Source organism: Cornus florida, unplaced genomic scaffold, assembly GCF_030987335.1.
Source record: "Cornus florida cultivar Cherokee Brave unplaced genomic scaffold, ASM3098733v1 CherokeeBrave_3.0.0_Hap2_Chr11, whole genome shotgun sequence".
NCBI classification, from domain to species: domain Eukaryota; kingdom Viridiplantae; phylum Streptophyta; class Magnoliopsida; order Cornales; family Cornaceae; genus Cornus; species Cornus florida.
Genome location: NW_026775581.1, coordinates 109,874,380 through 109,889,390, shown reverse-complemented (window position 1 = coordinate 109,889,390; position 15,011 = coordinate 109,874,380). Strand labels below are relative to the sequence as shown.

Genomic DNA, 15,011 nt, shown 5'->3' with positions numbered 1-15,011 from the left:
GATCATAGGGTTGCATCACCGTGGCAAAGTGAGTTTGCAGAAGACAGATCGTTTAATCCACCCTATTGACCTTCAATGGCAACATTTGACTACCGCAGTTCAGAAAGGAGATTTGCCGATCGGGGAGTTCCGTCACGGTTTTCAAGGGAGAACGAAGCATTGCGCTCATCAGCAAGGACGGTTGCATCTCCGTTCACTGATGAAATTCTGAACGCACCAAATCCGAAGAAGTTTTCCATGCCAATCTTCATTCTGTTTGATGGAACGACCGACCCGGTTGACCACATCTACCACATTCAGTTGAAAATGGCTCTAAATACTAACAATGATCATTTGATGTGCAAGTGTTTCTCTACAAGCTTGGCTCGACCAGCCCTCAATTGGTTCAAGAATTTGGCTCAGGGCTTAATCGCTAGTTTCCAGGACTTGTGTGACAAGTTCATAAGCCAGTACTATGGGAATAAACGTCCGGCTAAGGATGTATCAAGCCTTTTCACAATAAGGCAGCACGAAGATGAGCGACTCCAAGCTTTCCTCACTCGGTTCAACCTTGTTAAAAGCATGGTAATGGAGTGTCATCCATTCATAGCGGTCCAAGCATTTAAACTTGCAATGAACTGGGGGACACCATTCCACACAAGCTTGGTGGTCAATACGCCGAAGACCATAGACGAGCTGAACGAGAGAGCTGACGGTTTTGTTCGTCTTGAAGAAGAAGAGGCAGCTAATTCAAGGAAGACGTCAATTATTTCGACAAAAGAGAAGTCCAAAGCCAAGATCTGGCAAAAACAAGCTCAGCCATAACGTCAGACCTCTTGGAAGGCAGAGAAAAGGTCCAGGGAGGAGGAGTTAGTTACTCCACTCAGAGTCACCTTAGCGAGGCTGTACCAAGAGAATAAAGATAAGTTTCACCCTCCCTTACCAATTAGACAACCTCTTGAACAGAGGGATCAAACTAAACATTGTGCTTTCCATAGTGATTTTGGACATCAGACTAACGAATGCAGGAACCTAAGGAGACAAGTGGAGATGCTGATCGCAAAGGGGGAATTTGCAGGATATGTACAAGGTCCAGCGCAAGAGCAGAACCGACCGGCTGAACAGATCAAGAGAAATCAGGGGCCGAACCACCACAGCACTCAGCCCGTTTGGATTATAAATGCAATTCATGGCCGACCTGAACAGACAACGGAGTCAGAGGAGTTGCTCAGAACGCGATTACACCAGGCCCAGTTGAAGAGAAGAATTGGCAGTGTACATGCTTTGCACCAGCAGAACGCATCCACACAGATAAAATTTGACAGAACAGACCTGCTATGCGTTCAGGTTCCTCATGAAGATCCACTGGTCGTCAGTCTAACTGTTGCAGAATGCCTGGTACGAAAAGTTCTAATTGATCCAGGAAGCAGTGCAAACGTCATGCCTAGAGTGATGTTCGACTGGCTTGAGATCGAACCCGAGAAACTAAAACCCACAGGAAATCTATTGCTAGGATTTGATGGGAAGCGGGTGGAGCCTATTGGAATGGTGGAATTAACAGTACAAGCTGCTGAGAGAGTTTTGACTGAGAGTTTTGTGGTCGTGGAAATTCATCCATCCTATAACCTCTTGATAGGAAGAGGGTGGATTCACAGAGTTCAGGGTGTCCCATCAACCCTACATCATATGATGCGATGCTTGGGTCCAAATGGGACCAAGGTGATTGACATTCATGGGGACCAGGTAGCAGCTAAAGAATGTTATTCAGTGACTTTGAAATCTGCTGGAAAGGGGAAAAATCCCATCCGTTCTGCCAGTCCAAGATAGTAATTACAGGAACCTCCACCCAGCAAAAGTGGGGAGGAGGAGCTGCCAGTTCTAACCGCAGAACCTCTTCTTGATGTGCAGATCGACCATAAGAAGCCGGATCGAACAACGAGGGTGGGATCCAGACTTACTGAGGAGGAAAAACTAGGATTAATTGGCTTCTTGACTCGGAATGCAGATGTATTCGCATGGAGCCATTCAGATATGCCAGGGATCAGTCCTTTTGTGTCCTGTCATTCCCTTAATGTGGATCCAAGCGCAAAACCTGTGAAGCAGAAGCAGAGAAGATTTGCTCCAGAACGCAATCGAATCATAGCTGAGGAGATTGATCGGTTGCTCGAGGCAAGATTCATTAGAGAGGTTCAGTACCCGGCCTGACTCTCCAATGTCGTTGTTGTGCAGAAAAAGAATGGGAAATGGAGAGTGTGTATTGACTTCACTAATCTGAACAAAGCTTGCCCAAAGGATAGTTTCCCATTGCCACGGATTAATTAAATGGTGGATGCCACCACTGGGTACGAGCGACTAACCTTCCTGGATGCTTATTCCGGTTATAATCAAATCCCCATGGACCCAATTGATGAAGAGAAAACCTCTTTTGTTACTGAACGAGGGACCTATTGCTACAAAGTCATGCCGTTCGGGTTAAAGAATGCTGAAGCTACTTATCAGAGGCTGATCAGCAAGATTTTCAAAAGCCAAATGGGGAGAATTGTGGAGGCTTACATTGATGATATGGTGGTCAAGAGTAAGAAGAAGAATGATCACTTAGCACACCTACAAGATGTGTTGAGGAAGTACGGGATGAAGCTTAATCCGGCCAAATGCTCATTCGGCGTGAGCTTTGGTCAATTCTTGGGACATGTGGTCAATCATAGAGGAATTGAGGATAGCCCAGCCCAGGCGGAAGCTCTGATAAAAAATGTAGAACCAAAGACAATTAAGGAAGTGCAGGCACTCACAAGTCGAATAGCTGCACTGAGCCGATTCATTTCTAAGCTCTTGGACCGTTGTAAACCATTCTTTGATACAATTCGAGGCCATGGAAGGCAAGCCTGGGGGGATGAGCAAAGACAGGCACTAACCAGCCTGAAAGATTACATGCGCAACCCTCCGTATCTATCTGCTCCCGAGCCAAATGAGAAGCTCTTTCTGTACCTTGGGGTATCCAACATCTCGACCAGTGCCGTTCTGATCCGTTGCAAAGACGGAAAGCAATTCCTAGTGTTTTATGTCAGCAAAACAATGGCCGAGCCAGAAAGAAGGTACTCAAAGGCCGAACAGATGATTTTGTCATTGGTCAATGCGAAAAGGAAGCTTAGGCATTATTTCAAATCCCATTCGATTGTCGTCTTAACAACCTTTCCTATAAGGATGATCTTACACAAGCCAGACCTATCAGGAAGAATGACAAAATAGGCCATTGAGTTGAGTTCGTTTGATATTACATATGAACCCAGAACGGCAATCAAAGGTCAAGCGGTGGCTGATTTCTTACTTGAATGTGATGCTGAAGACTTGGTAGAAGATTATAGTTATTCCTTATGGAAGCTCATTGTAGATGGCTCTTCAAATCAAATGGGGGCAGGGATTGGAATCCAATTGCAAACACCAGAGGGTACTACGCTGAGCCAAACGATCAGACTTGAGTTCAACGCAACCAACAACGAGGCTAAATATGAGGCATTATCAGCTGGGCTGAAGTTGGCTAAAGAGCTGAAGATCAAAAATCTAATTGCTTATAGTGATTCAAAGCTAATCGTTCGGCAAGTCACCGGAGAATACGGAACCAAAGATAAGACCATGGAAGCATACCGAACCGCGGTTCTGCATGAGGCGAAAGACTTCGATCAGATCAGGTTCATTCAATTGCCGAGGGAGTATAATGAAGATGCCGATCGTTTGGCCTGTAGTGCATCCAGTTTTGGAGAAACTCTGGCTAGGGTCATCCCGGTTGACGTGTTGATCCAGCCATCCATCTTTGACGAGCAACTCGATCCGAGCGCTCATCAAGTTAATGTTATACCATATGAGCCGAGCTAGATTGATCCGATCATGGCTTTCATACGTGATGGTGTGCTACCCGAACAGAAAGATGAAGCAAGAAAAATCAGGTCCAACGCCGCGAAGTATGCTATTGTGCGTGATCAGTTATACAGACGATCCTTTTCGAGTCCATACTTGAAGTGTGTTACCCCAACAGAGGCTAGACAGATCATACGAACCATTCATGAAGGTGTATGCAGAAATCATTCAGGAGGAAGATCTTTGGCACACAAAGCAATGACACAAGGGTACTTCTGACCAAACATGGCACGGGATGCAGAAGAATTCTCTAGAAGATGCGATAAATGCCAAAGGTTAGGACTATTGATACACCAACCACCTGAAGACTTGCATGTAATGGCCACGCCATGGCCTTTCGCGCAGTGGGGGATGGATGTGGTTGGCCCTCTGCTGACCGCAAGATTGCAGAACAAGTACGTTCTGCTAGCAACTGATTACTTCACCAAATGAGTGGAGGCAGAGCCGTACCCTAGTGTCACCCAAACTCAAGTAAGACGTTTCATCTGGAATAATATTATTTGTCGTTTTGGCGTACCAAGGTTAATCGTTAGGGACAATGGAACCAATCTCGATAGCAAGCAAGTGAAGGAGCTGCTGGAAGAATATAGAATTAATCAAAAGTTGGCAGCAGTCAGTCATCCCCAGGCTAATGGTCAAGCTGAGATCACAAACAGGACAATATTTGCTTGCATCAAGAAGAAGCTGGAAAATGAAAAAGGAAAATGGTTAGATGAGCTTCCGAACGTCTTGTGAGCTTACAGAACAACCCCAAGACGGCCGACCGAGGAGAGCTCATTCGCTATGGCGTACAGCATCGAGGCAGTAATACCAGTCGAACACTTGGTTCCAACCGTTAGAAGCTTGGCGTGGAATCAAGAGCAGAATGATAGAATGCTAAGGTTTAATCTTGATCTGCTGGAGGAGAAAAGGGATGCAGCTGCAATAAGGATTGCTTCTTATCAACAGACGCTCGTAAATAGCCATAACAAGAGGGTGAAGCACAGAGACTTTGCCCTTGGCGATCTGGTACTGAAAAGGAAGGTGGGGATAGTCAAAAAGATGTTTTCCCTATGGTAAGGTCCATACAGAATTGCAAAAGTTATAGGAAAGGGGGCATACGTCCTGGAGACCATGGCAGTAAGGTTGGTCAGTAAGCCATGGAATGCCACGTCTCTGAAAAGGTACTACCAATAAAAGTAGAGTTTAATTTCAAACAATATGCTCGTTTTGAACTGCATACTTGCAAGTGTACCAAATTTTCAAGTTTTATGAAAGATGTTTACTTTGCTAAAAAATTAATTGACATCCTTCCCACTTAGCAAAGTCAGTGGCAGCTGGCACTACGAGCCGAACGCCAAACACTTGCTTAAAATAAACTAATGCCGAGTGGCAAGTGGCGTTCTAGCCAAGCGCCAGGCATTCAGCAAAGTCAGTGGCAACTGGCACTACAAGCCGAACACCAAATACTTGCTCAAAATAAACTAATGCCAAGTGGCAAGTGGCGTTCTAGCCGAGTGCCAGGCATTCAGCAAAGTCAGTGGCAGCTGGCACTACGAGCCAAACGCCAAACACTTGCTCAAAATAAACTAATGCCGAGTGGCAAGTGGCATTCTAGCCGAGCGCCAGGCACTTAGCAAAGTCAGTGGCAACTGGCATTACGAGCCGAACGCCAAACACTTGCACAAAATAAAGCCAAGTGGCAAGTGACATTCAAGCCGAACGCCAGGCACTTAACAAAGTCAGTGGTAATTGGCATTACGAGTCGAACGCCAAACACTTGCGTAAAATAAAGCCAAGTGGCAAGTGGCATTCAAGCCGAGCGCCAGGCACTTAACAAAGCTAGTGGCAGCTGGCATTACAAGCAAAACACCAAACACTTGCTCAAAAATGAATCAATGCTGAGTGGCTAGAGGCATTCAAACCGAACGCCAGACACTTAACAAATGTCAGTAGCAGCTGGCGCTACAAGCCGAATACCAAGCACTTGAAGTACATGGCTTAAAAGATTGAAAATTGAAAACTTGAAGAATGGAAGTTTTGCTGAAAATAAGTATTGTCATTCCCTATTCTTTCATTACAAAATAATCCTGATGTACATGGCTTGATGTTCTGAGGATACATGAAGATACATTCTTAAAAAAAAAAAAAAAAAAAACCTGATGCAAAAGATTGCAGAATGCTAGTTCTTATGGTCTTCTCCAGGCTGTGACTCGTTGTCCTCCCCATCATTACCCTCTGGCCCATTGTGGTCTTCTCCATTCTCAATTGCACCATCATCTGCACCATCATCCTTAGAGGGAGAGTCAAGGTGAATCACCCCCTCAGCCAGCATGAGTCTGTCAGAGGCAACTGAAGTGGAGGGCATGATAATAGTAATTGGAGGAATGTTCAGAGGATGGAAGGGTGGAACAATTCTTGAGGCTGTAACCTCTCTGCACTCAATAAAGATATTCTCAGCAGGGTCGCAGGGTGGATTCTGGTAGTTACTTGGTAAGTGGATATCCAAAGAGGCGTCCAACTCATCCGGACCAGCACAAGAACTAGATTCACCTTCAGGGGGAGAACGGTCAATAAAGCCATCTCTATACCCTTCAGCATACTGGAGGGCACTGGTTCTGGTGAAGCGGGCAAAGAGAGCTCTCATACCCCCTTCAACTTTGCCAATCATATTCAGCAAAGAAGAACGTTCACTTAAGAGCTTTTCCTTTGAGTTGGCATGAGACAACCGGTCAGCAATAAGTAAACGCTGAAGGTCTCCCTTCTCAGCCTTCAATAAGTCTCTTTCAGTCAGTGCAACGTTCTTCTCAGTCTTCAGAACATCAACTTCATCCTGAAGAGAGTCCCGTTCAGCTCTCAGAGCATCCCTCTCATTTGCCAGATCGTCTTTCTTTGTTTTTATGGCGGCAGCCTCTTTCTTTGACTCGTTCAGCTTAAACTCAAGCTCAGCGACTTTGGCCTCAAGACGGTTTTCCGCTTCAACAGATCTTTTAAGGCCTGCAGAGAGAGATTTGAGCTTCTTGTTCAGAACCTCAATGGTCTTCTGAAAGATAAACATCCTGAATAGAGTCTGCACAGAGGAAGGGAGGCTCTGGTCAGTTCAGCCACTAAAAAGTTAAAGTAGAGAAGAGACATATCTCAATAAGAAGAAAAGTTACCTCCATGGCAGCTGCTGGGAACCGCCGGAACATCTCACCAAAGGACAACTTGTTCTAGATTTCAAGATCCTTGGGAGTCCAGAAACCCTTATAGAAAGCAAAGGAAGTGAGGGAGTCTTGGTACATAGAATCTTCAGGGCCAATGGTCGAGCCATCTTCATGGCTGAGCAAAGGTTGCCATGGAAGAACGGATGATGTTGGACCAGAGGTTCTGGCAGATTCGCCCTCTGGAATGAAAAACCGAGCTGGGGGCAGGGGTTCAGTAATCCTGAAAGAGGCCGTCCTGGTCCTCCGGGGTGGTGGGACGTCACTCTGGTCATGTTCGTCCTTAAGCATTTGCCTCTTTCCCAAACTTTTCTCTGACATACCAACACTAACTGGCTCTCCATTGTTCTGAGAACCCCCAACATCCAGAGTGCTCTTTGAAGAAGTGTCAGATAGAATGTTTGAAGGCACATTGATGGGAGCAGCAAGATGGGCCTCAGCAGAATGACCCACAGCAAGGTTCTCAGCATGGGTGGACTCAGAAAGCCCAACAGCAGAACGATCTATGACTTGAGTCACAACTGGAGCAGTCACAACCTGTTCAGGGGCAGAGACAGCAGAGGTGGATGATGTGGTAGCAGGTGTTGAGGAAGATATGGTAACAGGAGCAGCAGAAGGGATGGGAGCAGGACGCCACCTCCTGCTGAAAGATGGAATCTGAATGCTCTCCATTGTAGACCCTAGGAGAGAGATGTCAGAGAGGTTGTCAGGAGTAAGCAAGTCTGTAGCTGAAGGGACGTTGTTCAGCGCACTCTCTTGTAAGATGTCTAGCCTGGCCCTGCAAACGCTATAAACCAGTTCATCATGAGGAATTTGAAGACATCTACAAAGAAAAGTACAAAAACGGGGAAGGCAACTTTCACAGTGGCATTCAGTGGGATGTGTTTTCAGTTTTTTGTAACCAGAGACAGAGCATACTCCAAAGGAGGAAGAGATAGAGAAAGATTGGCCGAACGGAGTCCGCCAATTTCCATTAACCCCAATCAAGTTTTGTCTCCAACCTTTTTCAAACGAGTTCTTATCCGTACAGATTGACCGTTTGTCAATAGGAAAGATACTTTGTTTGATTTTGTTAATTTGGTAGCAGAGGAGGAGATCAATGATATCAAGATTGAGACCCCTATCACGGTTCAAGAGCAAAAGGACCGAAATTACCCTAAGGAAGTTAGGGTTAACCTGCAAAGGCAGAGCCCCAATTTACTGAAAACGTAGCAAAAGAATGGGTGTAAAGGGAACCTAATGACGTTTAAATGGACGGCAGAAAATAAAACCTCCCCAGGAAGGAGACCCTCACCAGAGCTCCCATCTAAGTCTGTAGGGTAGATCCTGAGAGAGACATCATTGGGAATGCTATTCTTGAAACGAATGGCGTTCAGATTTGAGGGAGCCATGGAGAAGGGGAGGAATCTATGATAGTGAAGGTTTCTTTTTTCAAAAAGGGTAGTAAAAAGAAACTGACCTTGAGAGTTTGTGAAGTACTCAGCAACAACACAATAGCCAAAATCGCGAAGGAAAAACTCGCCAGAGAAACTGAAGAAAGATCGCCGGAAAGTGCAGGAAGGTGACAGACAAAACTCAGGAAGACGACAACGGAGAATAAAAGTAGGATATGTTAAAGGAAGATAAAGGTTGAGAGGATCAGGGTTTTTAAAGAGAAGAAATGGAGGCGACACAGAATTCAAAAGGTCAAGGCAAAAGTGGCGCAGCAGATCTCGAAGTCTGGGTCTTTGTGCCAGCCGTTCAATTCCTCGTGTCATCGCTCCAAGCCGTCAGACCAAAATTGTGTCTTTTCAATAATCTCACCCTAATTAATGAAGGGAGAGATTATTGGGGGCAGATGAAGACACCAAAGATGATCCAGGCTTGGTATGATTCGTATTGCTAAGAATGGGTCGGGTATGGATAGCCAGGATGGAGCAAGTCCACGCTGAATGGGCACAGATCCAAGAGGTCATTACGGGAGCCCATGTTATGATGAAAGAAGTTGAGCCCAAACAAAAGAGAAGAAGTTAGGTCTAGGCCAGGAGTGGTTGTAACCGTCTATAAATAGAAGGAATTGAGAGGGAAAAGGGGTTGAAAAAATTATTGGGAGTGTAAAGTTTCTCTCTCTACAATTGGGGAAAATTCTTTGTACTTTCAATTTTCTTTGCATATGGACTTTTATAGGTAAACACTAAATAAAAAATCTTAAAAATTAAGGAAAATAAAATATTAAATAAATAAATTCTAAAATTAAAAATACAAAAAGAACTCTAATAAAATATGCTTATGCCAAAACCTAACATAAGTGCAAATCACACTATGATCTCCGTTAATTCTCCATGGTTAAGGATTACTCGCCTCTGGAGACTTATTGTACTGATACTCCGAGAAATACCAGGGCTGATACTGCAAAGCTAATCACAAATAATTATGGTTTGCAATCGCAGACGTGGTGTAACAGACTTTGGTTTGTATATGTGTAACCAGTGTTGTTAAACGCGCGCCTAGGCTCCAAGCTCGTACAACCGGAACATTTGCGCCTATCGTGTGCCTAGGTGTGCCTTTGACAACACTTGGCCTTTAATATGGAATATAAAATATGCTTTAATAGTAATTAAAATTTTCAATTGTGCGCCTTGCTTCACTCAGGCACGTGCCTTGCCTTGCGCCTAGGCTCCATACGACCTCTAGCGCCTTAGTGCACCTTGAGCCTTTGATAACATTGTGCGTAATGTACCAAAATTGGTTTTCGCGATTGTGAATTTTTTTCGACTTCGCACATAACCCAAAAAAATTACCAACACACTATTTTTTTTTTTTTCCTAGTTCAACACACTATTTTTTTATTGCATTATTTAATAAAACGAATTTTAGTAAATTTTATTGAATATTTAAGACAATAAAAACACACATAACAACCTATTTACTAATTTTAAGTTGTCATTCTTATTAAAAAGCCATGTTTATTGTTTCTTTTACTGAATTACTTAATAATAATAATATATGTAAGCAGTTAATAAAATCAAAATTCATACCATATATAACATGTCAGAAGGAAAAAATATATATATACAAACAAGTTAGTAGTGCCATTCTTAAAGATTGGATAAATAAACACGTTAGAGACTTGGAATATAATAAATAAAAGATAGTATGTGTGCTGATAATCTAGGAACCAATATTGGCTCCCTTCAAGCACATTGTGAACCGGCCAGTTCGCTCCGAACCGGCCGTTCAGCGAACCTAGGGGAGGCTGGAGCCTTAGGCAGTCGCCTAAGGCCGTAGCCAATAGTAAGGCCACTAAAATTAATATTTCCTTGTATTGTTAGACTTCCTAAAATTTTTACTTTCTTGTATTATCAAGGCCCGTAAAATTATTATTTCCTTACACAATTAGATTTTGAAGGTACTACGTCCAGAACAAGACTAAAAGTAGATATATTATGGTATCAGTAGAAATATAAAAAGAAGAAAAATGATAGAATTGTGTAAATGCTTGAATGAGATAATCACTCATTCACAACTCTAGTATTTATAGATAAAAAAGAGCACATGCTCATATTACAAGAAAGGAAATAAAATCAAATCTAAATCAAAGAAAGGAAATAAAATCAAATAACAGAATTTTCTATAGCATATTCTATAGCATAATCAGATCTATGCTAATACGGTAAATCATTCCATAAATCGTGGTTATCATATTTGCTAACACTCCCCCTTAAGTTGGTACGTAGATATCTGAGACGCCCAACTTGAACAATGAATCTTTAAATACGGTCTTTTTAAACACAGTCTTGCTAGCACCCTTCTTCAGAATCTACAAGTTGCAGAGTGCAAATCTGACTAGCGATGATTTTCTCTCAAATGAAGTGCCGATCAACAAATCAAAAATGTCTTCTCAGACCGTAAACAACCAATCATGTCTCCTCAGACCATTTTCCTTCATACACATGTTTAACACATATAGATGAAAGAATCAACAATGTCTCGTCGGACCATAAAATAATAATAATAATAATAATAATAAAAGAAGACCCTGCCTACCCGACACCTCCCGGATGGGTGATGTCACCTTAGACCATTCCCGAATGGGTGGTGCTGAACTCGCAATGCCCTCATTGCAGTCGGACCACCCTGGCTCTGATACCAAGTAGAAATATAAAAAGAAGAAAAATGAAAAAATTGTGTAAAGGCTTGAATGAGATAATCACTTATACAACTCTAGTAAAGAGCACATGCTCATATTACAAGAAAGGAAATAAAATCAAATCTAAATCAAAGAAAGGAAATAAAATAAAATCTAAATCAAATCACAGAATATTCTATGGCATATTCTATAGCATAATTAGATCTATGCTAATAAGGTAAGTCATTCCATAAATTGTGGCTATCATATTTGCCAACAGTATCACTATACAAATATGATGGATACAGAAGAGAGAGAGATTAAAGGAGAGGAAGTAAACCAACATGAAGAAGTTGAGTGATGGTAGGGGAAAGTTCTACTAAAGACAAGGACAAAAAAGACCAATTTATGAAGTTGATAACTTCTCAGTTCTGCCTTCAATTCTCCAATACCTCCCCTATTTATAGCCTTAAGTACTCAGGTTATACCCGTTAGTTAGAAGGGGTAATTAGAGAAAAGCTCACGCCTACCCATAGGTTAGAGTGGTCTATAATCCACCTTTTCAGACATATGTTGTCATGTCATCATACTTTCTTTCATCATATGCTTATGCCTACGCCTGGCATAAGTGCAAAATACAACCTGATCTCCCGACCATGCTGTTCACTCCTCGAAGCAAGGTTCATGGCTATAGCAGGTTTAATAGTTTCCAAACGCGAAATCAAGTGACCATAACTAGGGGAAAAAAAAAAGTCAAGTGACCTTAGGGTGAAACCAAGAAAGGCTGCCACAAGATATAGATTCATAGGATCACGTTCACGTCATGGTACCTCGGGGAATACTACAGTTGGAACTTGGAACCAAAAACACAATAGTTACCTAATTAGTTATCATAGATGAGATTTTCCACATTATATATCATCATATGACGATAATAAATGAACAGATAGAACTAATGCTTATTGAATTTGACACACTAAATTTACAAATTTTATAATTCATTCCAACAAAGCTTCTAAATGAGAAAGAAATACACATAAACATGTAAATAAAAATTAGAGATCAGTGGTCTACCTCAAAGCGAAGAAATTCTGCTCGGGTAGAGCTTACTGAATCAGCTTCTATCAGTTCGACAGATCCACCATTCTTTAACCCTGCTGTTTCAATTAATATATTGTCTGCCTGCATTGTCATATTTATTAACCTCAAGTGAACTGAGAGAAGAACACATTAAGAAAAATAATTAATTTGCACTCAATGGAAACAAATTATATAAGTTATACCTTTTCCAGATTATTATTCTCTTCACTGCTTTCCTTCAAATCATGGAGAAAAAGTCCTCCAGCATTTCCAGTTCTAGCTTCAGAAGCTGTTCCTCCCACTCCACCATCTAGGACAGAACAATTTTCCATGTTTCGATTGCCAACCATGTCAGCCTATTCAAATTTGAATATTTTCAGCAAAACTGTGCCACAAGTGGGAAGCTACAAGATCTTTTTTATCTGTTTAACATAAAAATACCTCCTCAATACAACGGTTGTTGTTTTTGGATGAAATACTCCCCATTTCATTCTCTCGGTCATATATCTTATTCGCCTTTTCAACTATTTCATCATGTGGTTCAGTAGGCCTTAATTCTTCATCTAAGCTAATATTAGGAATTTTTTTTAATTCCACTGAAGAAAGTTCACCATTTGTTGCTGTCTCCAGAAATGACTTTTCACAACTTCCACCTGATTTTCCAGCTGTTTCTAGATAAGAAACACTTTGAATCTGTAAAAACAGAAACATGCAGTCCATACTTTTAGAACCAAAAAGGAAACCATAGTCCATAACCACTAATAACTTCCAAGGATATTAATACTTTAATAAAGAAGATTTTAATATCACAAGTGCTATATTGGATGATAAATTAGATTTTTTTTTTTGTTTTCCAAAAAACATAGCACAACAAATCAGTCTACCAGGCAGAGGGCCAAGTTTGGAAGGAATAACAAGCTCCTTACGAGACAGGGAGGTTGCAAGAATGATTAATCTTGAGCATTATAAAAAAAAACACAAGAAGTTCGTAGTGCTGATAGTTTTCAAAACCCAAAGTACAAAATTTTAACTACTAAAGTTCCAAACCAAAAATATGTATTAGAATTCTCCAAAAAATGTAGCTGATGGAGAAACATTACATTAGCATTAACTAAAGAATGCATTTAAGGAAGCTTCAAGTTTTAACTTTTATCCGATGGATAATTCAGTTGCCAACACTGAACTGTTGGTAAGATCATGATTCCTAATTTTGTTACCCAGTAATGACTGCAATGAAGGTAATAGTCATTGCGTAGTGATCCCCGAATATAATGGAAACCATGATAACATAATGATAGTACTGTTCATTTTTTTTTTTCCTAGTTGGTACTCACGCACCCCCCTCCAAGGAATTGTTTGCACCCAAGTGGAGTCAAACCTTAGACCTGATGCTTCCTGAGGCACCAGGGACTTACCCAGTTGGGCCAACCCCTCAGGGTTTAGTACTGTGAGTTTTTCATTGCACAACTTCCCAAATCGTGGACAAATAACTATTTTTAATCCCAAAATACCATCAATTTGAGCTTTTAATGATTTTTTTACAAATTTTGTTAAATTCATAAGCATAATTTAATATGAATTCGTATTATTTCTAAGCCATTGCCAAAAAATACATTGACCATATATGCACCTAAACATGAACAATAACCGATACTATCAAACTAAAGCATGTTTAGTCAACAAAATCATCCTAATGTCACACAAATACAAGATGAAAAAACAGAGTAGAATCCATAGATCTAGATTAAAAAATTCAAACACAAATTTTAATCAAACTTCAAACAAGAGATCTAGATTAGAGTTGACAAATCTAACCTAAATCAATCTACAAAAGCAAAAAACCTCATCCACACTGGCACCGAAGATAAGATGTCACGCTCTAACTGAATACTCCTGTGCCATGTCTTGACTATCACTGCCCTGGAACATGTGAAATCGCGACATGATCTGCATAACATCCTCCTCGGATGGTAACCGCACTTGGAAGAACCCCTCCTTCAATGATACGACAACTACATCCTTGTCCCACCTCTTTTGAACGTACGCCTTGAAGTGTGGGAAGTAGGGTTTACTCCCCAACACATAACACACCACAGAATTCGCCCAATAACGTAACTCATCAGCGATATCCTCATCTTCAATGACCACACACTCCATATTTATGCTTTCACTGTAATATGTCAAAGGAGTAAAGCTTGACGTGGAAGAATCCAGTAGCAGAGAGCTCCAAGTAGGTCGACAAGAAGAAGATGGATGGGTCAACGCAACCCTGGATGGGGAGGAGGGTTGTCCCTCCTCCATGGAGGCGCTATCTTCTACACCCTAAACCCTAGAAAAACCCTGGAGTTTTGTCGCCCCAGAATCGGCCCTCTGAATTTTTCGTTTGCTGTAGTTAATTGGGTGTTTTATTTTGAAACTAACATTTTTCACGCAACTCCTTAATGGCTTCATGAGAAGTGTTCCAAAAAACAAGTCTTAGAGGCTACTCAAAGATGGCCATTTAGAGGAATGACTTCTTGAAAAAGCACTGTGTTTCACCCAAGCAAACACCTGTATCTCTTTCATGAGGAATCATGGGGCAAAGATCTCATTTTAACTGACCAACAAGTTATGCCAAATGCTACCCAAATTTTTTACATGCAGCACTTATTTAAAAAGAAAGACTGATCCACGATACACAGGATACTCAAAGGGAAAGACCAGCAAGTCAGAGACAGACCAAAACGTTGACATCGATTTGCACAAAGTGG

General features: G+C 41.6%; 1 protein-coding gene across 1 annotated transcript in view; it reads right to left on the bottom strand.

The window, feature by feature from the left end:
- LOC132283544 (uncharacterized) overlaps positions 1-15,011 on the bottom strand; it is a 55,569-nt gene that overhangs the window by 8,354 nt on the left and 32,204 nt on the right. The window contains exons 14-16 of the mRNA XM_059785508.1: positions 12,703-12,954; positions 12,465-12,617; positions 12,256-12,363 (exon numbers count right to left, since the gene is read on the bottom strand). Of these exons, the coding sequence (XP_059641491.1) occupies positions 12,256-12,363; positions 12,465-12,617; positions 12,703-12,954 (513 nt within the window). The remainder of the gene's footprint in view (positions 1-12,255; positions 12,364-12,464; positions 12,618-12,702; positions 12,955-15,011) is intronic.